Here is an 11,868-nt window from a genome sequence, read left to right as displayed (position 1 = left end):
GAACTAATTCCGAAGCAACTTCGGGACATTCGGAAACAACTTCGGGACCTCTGCATGCAACTTTGAAACATTCCTGAGCTACGCGAATCCTTTACTTCGCGCTCCGCCGAAGTAACAATATGGGGCGAAAAGGGTAACCATGTTTATGAACCTGCGGGAGGCCTCACACGTGTCGTGATTGTCGTGAAATATTTGGAAATATGTGACCTGATGGCGGGAAAAACAAGTGTTTGACGCGGTATTATGCAGATTTTTGACAGATGCGACCACGGCGTATTTGGAAGGTGCTGCGTCGGTTGCTACACTGGTCTCCATAGCAACTGAGTGTTATTTTGCAGTTATAAATCCTCTTGGTAACGGACTAAAACTTACTACTTGCAAACTGAAGGTGAATGCTGGGATTATCATCCTGTTAAAACTCCGGGATTTGCGACAGGAAGGGTGAGAAAACTGACAGAAAAAGAAAAAAGTACAAGGAAAGGCGAGTGGAGAGGAAAAGGGAGAGAAAAAAGTCTCGCGTTATTTTGTTTCTCACATGTCTTCTCCTTTATTCGTGATCTTAGGAATTAGTCCTGTGATAAATGCTACTGGACCACAGGGACGAGACTAAATTATATTTAGAGAATAATAAATTGTTCCATCACACTTGGTTGTCGCTTGTGGATATCTGTAAAGATGTTAACGATCTCACTCGATGTCGATCGCTCTAACGCAGTGGATGTTCATCATTGTTAGACCCAACTTTCTCTCCGTGGTAATGGCTCCTCTAATTGAGTACGTCTTCAGGCGTATTCACGCAGCGAGAAGGATCGAATATGCTGTCTATATAAACCAGTAGCCACCTAATTACTTCACAATTTATTAACCAACAAGAAAATGGCCCACTGGAGATTTTCGGTCACTGGAAATACAAGATGATTTTTTGGATTCGTGGGTTTTTCGCCACCTGAATTATAATAACATTAAACAGTTATCTCGCAAAACGAGGCATGGGCACTCTAGGATCTCCCCCCCCCCCCCCCCCCCACGTAGCTACGCTCTGCAAAAACTCAGTTCACAATTAAGTTATGAACATTTGAATGTTTCGATATTGTAATGAATAACAGCGTTTTAGGGTGACATAGCTTATTTTATAGGCTATTACAAGGTTGTACAGGAGATTGGGTCAAAATGTGTCCACTGAAACAGTCCTATAGTTTTCCCATAGTGCAGTTTGGTTCAACTTAGACCCACTTATCTGTATTAACCTTATCAAAAACTAGTGAGTTTATTATATAAATTATAAGGTTTTAAAACAAGTTTTTAACTTAACTCAGTGATGCATATGTAAAAATACTCCCAACAAGCAACTATAACAAGCCTTCCACCGTCCATTTGAAGTTTTAGTAATTATTTATGTGTTCTCATTGTTTTCCTTTTAGTCGTTGTGATGCGTTTTTTGAAATAACGCATTAATGTTGATATTTGTGGAAAATAAATTTATAAATTATATGTAACCGTACATAGACTTTGTTCAGCCTCGATTTTATAGAGTAGCGTTTTTTTTCCAGCCCGTTTGTATGAGCTAATGTAAACTGAATGAAAGCTGATTTTGCATTTTTAAACGAAACCGAACTCAAACGAAGCTAAACCAAAACAAAAACAACAACAACAATAAACAAACAACCAAACATAAAAGCTAATTTTTCAAAAAACACATCAATTAATGTGACAAAATTAACTGGCGGAAGGAGTTGAATCAAAAGTGATGAGGGTAATGTTCCGCGTGGGCGTTCCAGAATTTTACTGTGAAAGTAACTTAAAAAGTCAAGGCCATTTTTGAATAAGGCATCACCATTATGGAATAAGAAGATCTTTGAGCAGCCATTGTTCACAGGAGAAAAGTGACGAGTAGGCTTTCTTACCGCAGAGCATTATGTCCCTCCAAGTCGGTTGGACTGTGCAGGGAGCAGAATGGCTGAGTGGTCAGTACACTGGTGATCTCGAGTTCCAGTCTCTTTCTCACCAAAAGCTGAAGATGTCTCTTGTGGATCCCAGTTCGACGCCTCTGTCATGCTTGAAAACAGCCAACCGATTATCCCTTGCCCGTTAGGATTTTTAGCTATTATTTTTTTAATAGATAATTTGTATTATTTTATTATTATTTGGAGCGGATTGCATGTAGACTAGCAAGAGCTGCCAAGAGCTTTTACTCTGTTAAGGTCCTTCCAGGTGGCTGCACCCAAGTTATAGAATGCTTAACCGCGCGAGCTTCGTGACCTTCCGTACTTACATACTTTAAAACGCCAACTAAAGACGCAGCTTTTTAAGTTTGCTTATGGTTAACTGAATTTTAATTAGTTACATATCGATATTTTAGAGTTTTATTGTAGTAATGTATATATTCTTATTGTTTTTCACATTGTAAACAGGTTTTTTATACTTTTATTACTAATATAATGCGCATTTGATCATTTTTAGAAATACTTGCGCAATATAAGTGATTAAATTATAATTTATAATTATAATTATTGTTATTAACAATAATTTATATTTCAGGACCAGAAGTGCAAAGGAATCCGAATTTTGAAACAACTTAGAACAGGCACCTTTCCATACCCAGTATTCCTACGACTAGAGAAAGGTAACTTTTTGGGCCGCTACCCTCAATCCAGCGGGTTATATCCTTTTAGTGTAGTAAATTATCCAGGGAGACTTGCAGAGTCCTCTTTCTGTTGTGTTAGTTCAACGAACAGAACACTGTTAACAGAGAGAAGAAGAAGAAGAAGAGGAAGAAGAAGAACAACAACGACAACAACAGCAAGAACAAGAGATGGACAATTCAAGAGGTCAAGGTCCGCACCTACATGCAGAACGTTGTAAGCGTGTCTATTTGTTCGTGTTTTAAGTAATTCAATTGTTCCAAAATTACTTTTAATATTTGAAGCAGCTACATGTATTCGTTTACAGAATCTAAAGACAAGATGAAGTCGGTGTTTATTAGCAAAGTCGATCAGCACACAATAACAACCCGTACGTACACATTATTACAAGACGATCTAGCAAATACACTATAGCAAAGTATCCCAAACCAGTCGCCTAGCTGGTCAGGTGAGTCATTTTCTTAACAAATGTGAAGCAGTTGTTTTTACAGTTTTGTCGAACGTTTGGGAATATTAAATAAAGGACAATCAGTGATAAAAACGTTTGAAGAGTCATCTTGCTTTCCGGATGCGACACTTTGGAGATTCTCACATTTAACAATGGAAATTTTTGGAAGTGACTTTCCAGTACGTGTTATCGCAATGTTTCGCAAACGGTCGCAATCGTAAATATACACGTGACGAGCGGCTTTTTTAGGTTTGACACGAAGGTCTGCGAATTCCATATTGTGACAATTGTCCAGTGTTAACTTAATGATTGATTTTGTATGAACAATAAGCCGTGGTATTGATTCATCGCTGTATATTTCGCAGTGCCGCAGAGTCACTGTCCCAATATCCGTTGCTTGGAGATGATAGCGTGAAAACTTGCAGTTCGTTGTGTGGAGACAATTTATGTTGTCAGCAATGACTTCAAACTCCATTGGCTCCTTAAGGCAGCCTGCTTCCTCACCAATTGTTACATTCATATTTTCAAGCTGCTTACATTTAACGCTAATTGTGCTCACATTGGGCAAGTTAATCCACACGTATTTTAGTCTTTCGCTTCGTATGAAAATAGAGCAGGTTGACAGACCACGAGGAAATCCAGAAACGTCGTCTGGAGTTCTGGTGAAAGGATTTCGCCTATTTCCATCGCAGTAGAAACGCTTTAAGGAAGGACAGTCGATCTTTATACTTCCGAGTTTAAACCATTGAACTTCAAACAACATAATTTTCAGTTCGCTTAGATGAGGGCACATACAGCCATATAAGGTAAGACCCGTCAGTCCGCCAATGAGAGAGAGTTTTTGTATGGTCTGATGCTCCTTCAGAAAATTTCGTAGAGCTGTAACAGGCATTTCAGGGCATGTCCATAACTCCAAATGGTTCAACCGAATCGATGTGGTCTGCAAGTTATAAACACTGTGAAGATCTCGTAAACACATGGATTCTAAGCTTGTTGAATACACAAACACAGCTGTCATATCACGGCAATTTGCAAGCTCGAATTCTCTTAAATTAGGCGTATTGCAACGAAGACACTGCATTCTCAGCGTTGGAATGCCATCCATACCCAGTGTAATCAGGGTGGAAGATTCAATAGACAGCAGGCTCTTAGGGTCCCGGTGAACCAAGCCAGCTCCAACGAAAAGATGGCGAAGTGACTTCATGAGTTTTAGCATTGATCGCAGGTCGTCGCTGCTGTAAAAAAGTGGACAAGTTCTAAGCTCCAAACGCGTTATCAAAGACGCGAGTAGTTGAGAGGAAGCAATCGTTCTCAAACACACATCGCGGTTGAGAATAAAATGATGGGACAGAGATGGTGTGAGTCCAAAACCTGAAAGCTCTAGCTCTGTTATATTCGTCTTGTTCAGAAAAGCTGTTAAAGTGGGAGGCGGAACCGCAATACAGTCAAGTGCAAGTTTCAAAATTTTGAGACGAGGAAATCTTAGGAGAATCATCTGTAAATGCTGAGGCGTAAGGAAGTTCTTTTTTAGTGAATCTGGCTGCTGAAACAGCCATTGTATTTTTGGTGGCTCTGAGAGAAGGTATTCTGTCAGATTCAATTCCTCCAGCGTGCTTGCGCAAGTCAAGGATTGCAAGAATCGAGGTTCCCATTCTAAAAGAGGGACATCTAAACACGTTAAATTTGACAAGTTAGGGAGAATGTCCCGTAGGCTTGGTTCCGCGAATGTTCTTGTAATTGGATGATCCCTTAAACACGTAACGTAACGTCCAAACTTCAAAAGGCAATGTCGAAGAACCTCTCTATGCTTGACATTTTTCGTTATGAAAAAAGGATACGCTCGCGTGAAGTGGATACATTTCCAAAGTGAAGGTGTTTCTTCGATGACCGCCTTCCACCGCTTACATACAAGCGACAGACGAGCTAAATTGTCGTAAATGGGATGCAAAACCCCGAAAATATGGGACAGTAGCTCGTTTGGAAGAGCTTCCATTACCGTTTTGATTTTCAGTTTAAGAAGATCGCGTGTACGGCTTGCGTCATAAAGCAGTTGACATTTCAGTGCGCGAGGAGTTGTTCGAAGGCGCGGCCTTGGTTTGATACTGCATAATGACCTCTAGATTCGAGGACGACTACAAGGCCGGGATTTAATTTGAAGTCTTTTCAATGTCCTTTTATAACAGAAAAGATGCCAGGATAATTTTTGTTGAAGGATTTTGAGCCGACGGCCACACCACTGCCATTTTCCGTTGAAATGGCGCTGGTTAATTCGTGCACTAGTGAGTTAATATTAGTATTGAGAAAATTTCGTCCTCATAGTCGTTCTCGCCTTAGAATCTAAAGGTTAAAAATGGCGGAACAAAGTAAAAATGTCATTTAACTGGCTATATTATCCAGTAGGTTTACCAATGTTTCTGTACTACCCGGCGCCTTCTGTAACGTAGGAAAACTGTCCCGTTACAACCATGAATTCATGGTTAGAAGGGCAAAAGAACTCTAGGCCAGCTTTTATTCGGTGATCACGGAGTTGAACACGATAAAACATTTTCCTGGGTTCTCTCTGAACACCTAAGTGAAGATAATAAAAGGGTAAACGCCACTGACTCGCATTCTTTTTAAGCAATGGACATTTTTAACGTCATTTCTTTTGTGTGTAGACCGTGAGTCAGGGTATAAAGGAAAATGAAACAACTTGAGCGGTTTGTTAACGACAGACTTGCTTTGTGTATGTTATATTTTTAACACAACTAGAATTTCACCTGGATCTTCTTGGTCCGTCGACAAGTCACAATATGCACGACCAGAAAAAGGCACAAGCTATCAAGGAGTTGTTCTTGGGGCTTTGTCAAAGTTTTATTCAGTAGCAACGCGCTAACGGCGAACCCCGAACGTCAGTTGGCCGTTTGTCGTTTGCCGTTCCGTCTACTGTGTTTGGTTGTTTAAGCTTCGCATCAACACTGCAGAACTGGAATTAAATATTTCAGACCCTCTTTATTAATAGAAAAAATGACTTTAACAATAATTACTACCAGGAATACCCCATCGTACAATTTACTTGGAATTATTGACATGTCATAAAAATCACAAAATATCAAAGGTTAACAACCCTAAGTAAATTAGCCGCTAAGCTATTCCACTCGCGTACGATTCGTACATGAAAAGGGAATATTTACAACAATTAAAGTTTCGAATCAAAGCACAACATATCGTGTAACAAAATCAGCGAGTTAAATTAAATGTCTCCTCGGAAGACCGTTGTGCATAGGTAGGTGGGCTTCTGTAGAGGCTTGTTTTCTCCCGCCATGTGCTTAAAAGCGAGTATGTAAAAGAAAATGCGAGGACAACATTACAAAAGCCCTTTCCCTCTTCCTATCGACCAACGCGCGCTTATTTTCAAGCTTGTATTGTATTTCTTTGTTTAATGATAAGAATTTTCGGGAGGAAGGAGAAAGGCACTATGTATCCTGATTTTGTACTGAATCAAACTCTGGGACTCCCTTTATCATGGACAGCACCATAATTCCCGAGAGAGTTCAGTGGCTCCCTCAAGTCACTGCTTTGTCTATTCACGCTCTTATGACGGCGCCAGCCAATCATCATGACAGCAATCAATAATCCAGCCAATGCCGTGACGCCAAATGTAATACCAGCCGCTGTCCCAGCATTCATGCCATGACTGGAACTCTGGGAAGACTTCTGTTTGTCATATGTAGCTGGAGCTTTGTCGCCTGTGGCTATTCCTATAACGGCGGGACCTTCCGGGTTTACCTGTTTTCTATATGCTTCAACGGTGCTAAGTAAAACGAAAAGAGCTTTAATGAGATGAAAAGTAAGCTGTAAACACCTCGGCATATATATAGAATTCTTTTACCAGATTTTCATAACCTGAGACCCGTTCGCCATGAGAAACAAAACTAAATTTCGAGACGGTATTCGTTTCTAATCATCAATGCAACCGAATAGAAAAAAATCTCCATTGTAACTCATCCGCAGCTTACCAAACAAACGGAACAAATTCACTCGATATTGAGTGATTTACGCGCGCATATAACATATAATTGCGCGCACATCGCCATAAACCATGAGTTGTTTTTGGAACGGGAACAATCGAAAACCGCTGGGGAAAAATAAAAGGAAATAAAAGGTTTCAAATAGAGATGTCCAATAAAATAAATATAGGGAGAAGCGATTTTAGTTTTTTTGTCTCAAGGGTTTCCTCTCGAAAACAGCACTTTTTTACCTTAAAAAGACCGAAGTGCATATCTCTCCCCACCTACAGCTGTATTAACAAACTCAATTTAGTATCAGCATTACCTTTTCGTCGCAAGCAACCATTGTGGTTTATTTCCTGAGGGTTTAAACCAAATTTGACCATTGTCTTCGTTAACCAACAGCATAGGCACAGAGTAATTGAGAACTTTCGGCGCATCAGAATAGGGGGGTCTCTTGATGATGGGTAACCCCTGGCTGTTGAATACATTAGACTTCACGCAAAAGTTTATCTCGCAATCTTGTTCGATGGCACCCAGATGTTGAGAATAACCGGTTGGACAGGATTTCGGCCAACCAGATGGACCGGATTGGCTTACAAACATCTCCAAATTTGAACCACCTGTTGAAAAAAAAAATGACCAGTTAGTCACAGCTGTCTTTTCGGCGGCGGCGGCGGCGGCGGCTTTTCTTATGTACCGGGGTCAAAGTCAAGGGATTGATATTGTATTATTATATGGCTGAATCCGCAAGCGGGTAAGATAAAGAGAATCCTTTGTTCTGATTGGCTACCCGAGCAGGCAAGAAGGGCCCATCTTGCCTGCTCGGGATTTCCCGTGTCGGTCCCGCAACAAAACAAGTTGGCATCGTTTCTCTTTGCGTTTTTATCAACCCGTTCGTCTCGGTTCATAAATACGCAAAAAGGAACTTATGCTTGGCCAATATTCAGCAATCTTGACTAGGCTTTTGTACATTATGCTTTTGCTTCTTTACTAAAATGCTCCACCTTAATGCTCCATTTTTCCCACTAAAATGCTCGGTCTCCCTAAAAAAGTCTCTAAAATGCTCGGATAATGCTCATTATACAAACGGTTTTTTAAAATTAATTTCAAAGTTTACACTTACAAAAACGTGCAAGTGTTGCAAGTAGCAACGACAACGTGTACAAGTTCATAAATACAGCCAAAAAAACCAGCTGTATTAGGTTTTTTGTGAATTTTGAATTCTAGTCTTCATTTTGTTTAAAAAAGCAGGAGCTCACGGGGCATGGGCTCCTGAAAAAAGTTAATTTCTATCATATTTTCTCGGAAAAATTAATTTCCCGGGGAAAATGCCACTAAAATGCTCGAATAATGCTCAATGCTTTTGCCTCACTAAAATGCTCGAAAAAATGCTAGCATAATGTACAAAAGCCTAATCTTGATATAACAATCTTGGTCAATAATGTATAAACAGTATACATCTTGTGTCAAAGATCGTGATAATACACTGTGAATTTACTGAACGTTGTGAAAGTTACCTTGATTGTTCTAAGCATTTGAGAACTGAAACTGAAGAATTACCAGCACCATTTGCGAAAATAGATTTACCTGGGAGTAAAATTCCATTAAATACTGAAAATGAAAAACGCTCAGACGTTTGGAGCTCAATGGAACCCTTATCATCGTTACAGCTGGTTCTTAGACAGCACGCGTGGCGTTATGGGAAGGATACGGGGTAGCTACTGGCTTTTTTTTATTGGCAGCTGGCTTCTTGAGGGCTGCTCGCGATCGCATCCTTTTTAAAGTTAAGCAAGTCTCTAATGAGTGACATGTTTGTGCGTCAAATTGAGTTCTTGCCCGCCAGATTTTTTCTTCTGGCAGCTATAAATCATATCCTGCTGGCGGCAGTGTTTAACGAGGAACATACTAAAGGATAAAGTTTCTTAAAGGAACTCAATCATTTAACATGACTTGTTAATTACCTTGTTTTACACTGTCTGAAGACTTTTTGACGCCCAGAGGATTACCGGCACTGCAGCTGAAGAAACCACCAAACGGAACCGAACTCTGAAAGCCAAGTTCATAGTCATCACTTACGCATACTTGCATTGTAGCTCCAAAACGCAGGGCATAAAACTTCAGTGGGCAGCTGTGATCTTGTGTGACTGGATTCTTCAACACCTTGCTGTACAGCCCCCCAAAAAGATATCCTGTGTTGGCAGGTACCTTGCCCTTCGCTACACACCAGTAAGTCGAATAGCTGGCGTACCCACAGTTTGTATTGCAGCAGCTAAAGAAAAGCCAGCAGCTGTGACAGTCTCTGTGGCAGCTTTGAGGAGTGCGTCCCTGATGAACCAATACAGGCTCATACTCATCACTGCATTTATAATCAGCAGTAAGTGGGTTCTTTTGAAGGAGGGGCCCACACGGATTACCTGCCGGAGACCCAGCGAATGAGCACGTTTGATATACGCCACCGAAAGTGTAATTGTTTGTCGGACTTTCACAAGATCCATCATCGAGATTAGCTTGAAAACTGAAGTCAGGCGAGTCCATTTTCGTACATCCCTTGATAGTGTTGTGCTTATAGTATTGCTTTATAGCGTTTTCAACGACGTCAGCCAATTTAAAAGTTAACTCCTCCGACATCTCAGGAAGACTTCCGGGGGTTACAGCGTAATTCAACGGGTCACCTGACCGGTCAACTGCTACAAGCTCGTCTAGCAATTGATCTTCCCATTGATTTATAGTAAAGTTAACCCTGAAAGGTGGCCCACCAAATGTATACAGAGTTGAGTAAACAGTGTTCTTCGTGTACTGATCTAAATCCTGTTTATCGCTCGTCTGACTGTAGCTAACCTTGGCGCCAAAGGCTCCAAAAAAGGACGCGCTTGCGGCTGCGGTGATTTTACTCTTATCCTCTGTAAAATCAGCAACAAATTTTTTCGTCAAGTGGTCTACCTTGGAAAGAACCGCACCAGCATTGACACTAGTGATAAAGTGAGTTCCGAAGTCGCGAACCAGTATCTGCGCCAAAAAATTAGCATAGGCGGTGTTGTTGTGCTGTAGATGGGACGCGATTTCAAGGAGACGGGATTTAAACACGGGCTGGAGAGCGCTATCTGGTTGAAGTTTGGCGGTGTACAAGACGTGACGCATTTGAACTCGAGTTGTTACAGCTTTGTCTTCCACTTGATGCTTCTTAACTGATTCGAACTCAGCTGAAAACGAACCGCCAATGGAACCAAACCTAAACTTTCCCGAAGCTTCGGCGTTGATAGATTTTGTGGTGGTCGAAGAATAATTGTTCCAGTGATCGTAAAGTTCGGCGAACGTTTCAACTTTGCTTTTCTTTACAGCATAAAGAAAAACATCATCAGGGATCAAATACTTGCCATCGTCAGAGGTTTTACACTCTGAGTAGTTATTCGTCACAGAAACAGCTCCCATGTGCACATTTCTTAGGTTGTCCCATCCGCCTCCCGGAAGAACCTCGAAACGGAAAACTCCTCTCGTTAAAGGGCAGTTTCGTGGATCTCCAACAGGGTAATTATATGGAGATTTATTCTCGGCGAAAATAACATCACAGTAATAAGCACAAGGCAGCAGCACAAAAAGGTATAACCCGCTACTGAACGCCATCATGGTATTAAAGATTTTTCGATACCTTTTCCGTTTTAAAAGCAAAGAAAAACGTCATGTGATTGTCACGCGATATATTTTGGTTTCATAAACGGTCCTTGTGCCGTTCCAGCGCTGTTAGAGTTCGTTCCAGTTAGCTGGTTGTTAGTTTCGCTTTCAACAAATGTTTTTTGTTAAAAATAATTTACATAAGACTACACTTCAACTTCTTGGCCCCTTTCGTTGCGTCCCTTAATCAAAGCTCCTTATCACGGACAGTTTTATCCGACAAAACTCATCGACTTTATGGAAACCGGAAGCCGGATTAAAAAAATCCGATTTGTCCGATATGCTATCACCGTCATCATATTCAGACGATTATCTCGTGTTTTTAAAATGTCATAATAATTTTCCGAGAAATATAATTACGATAAATAGGTCCAAAAAACTGAAAGGTCATTTCGGACTACAAAACTATACAACATGTATACAAGAACGCACTAGGGTCCACTAGTTATATATGTATTTTTTTAATCTTAGTTTTGTCAGATTCTTTCAATACGATCTGCTGCAGAAGGAAAGAAATTTTTCTGTTTCCTTTTTTTGGCTTGTTACGTGCAACTTGACCTTTAGTTCACTTCACGTGGTTTAAATATCTTTTGTATAAAAGATCTCCCTTTCTTACTAAACTTTTCTTTCACTTTCGAAAGAAGGTTCTTGCCTAAACATGTTTGCCCCGATTTTACAGGAAGTTAGGAGGGTCTATTCAATTCTTTTAAAATCTCTTTCGACATAGACAGTATTCTCCTTCCCTATAATTTAGTAAAAAGGAGCACCGGCGGGGAAAGGAAGTTGGTGGCTTCCCACTAAAGTTCACTGACAGAGACTGAACTTGTGCTCGCCTGGACAAGCGCCTACTTACGCTACTCGCGGGCCTCATGCTTCGTAACTGATATTGAAAGCCTGTTATAAGTGTTTACAAAAGAAACAATATGGGGCGAAAAGGGTAACCGTGCTTATGAACCTTCGGGAGGCCTCAAAGGTCTCGTGAATGTCGTGACACATTTAGAAATATTGGTCTGCCTGTTCCCGTGAAAAGTATACAAACGTCATGTGACCTGATGGCGGGAATTTCCTATTCACATCCCCCGGTGCATTATTAGTTTGCACAATGAATGTCGGTTTG

The 11,868-nt window shown here is 40.7% G+C and overlaps 1 protein-coding gene across 1 annotated transcript; it reads right to left on the bottom strand.

The window, feature by feature from the left end:
- Positions 1-6,056: 6,056 nt before the first annotated feature.
- LOC140937215 (macrophage-expressed gene 1 protein-like) lies at positions 6,057-10,731 on the bottom strand. The gene is made up of 3 exons (XM_073386750.1): positions 9,044-10,731; positions 7,405-7,702; positions 6,057-6,883 (listed from the first exon to the last, which is right to left on the bottom strand). The coding sequence occupies exons 1-3, from the start codon at positions 10,704-10,706 to the stop codon at positions 6,571-6,573; spliced, it is 2,274 nt and encodes a 757-aa protein (XP_073242851.1). The 5' UTR covers positions 10,707-10,731; the 3' UTR covers positions 6,057-6,570.
- Positions 10,732-11,868: the final 1,137 nt, after the last annotated feature.

Source organism: Porites lutea, chromosome 5 (assembly GCF_958299795.1).
Source record: "Porites lutea chromosome 5, jaPorLute2.1, whole genome shotgun sequence".
NCBI lineage: Eukaryota > Metazoa > Cnidaria > Anthozoa > Scleractinia > Poritidae > Porites > Porites lutea.
The sequence above is the reverse complement of the archived record's forward strand: the minus strand, read 5'-3'. Positions and strand labels throughout refer to the sequence as shown.

Coding starts and splice junctions, on each gene's coding strand:
- LOC140937215 (XM_073386750.1), bottom strand. CDS start 10,706: ATGATGGCGTTCAGTAGCGGGTTATACCTTTTTGTGCTGCTGCCTTGT. Junction 7,703..9,043: donor TTCAGACAGTGTAAAACAAG/GTAATTAACAAG, acceptor TTTTTTCAACAG/GTGGTTCAAATTTGGAGATG. Junction 6,884..7,404: donor TGGTTGCTTGCGACGAAAAG/GTAATGCTGATA, acceptor CGTTTTACTTAG/CACCGTTGAAGCATATAGAA.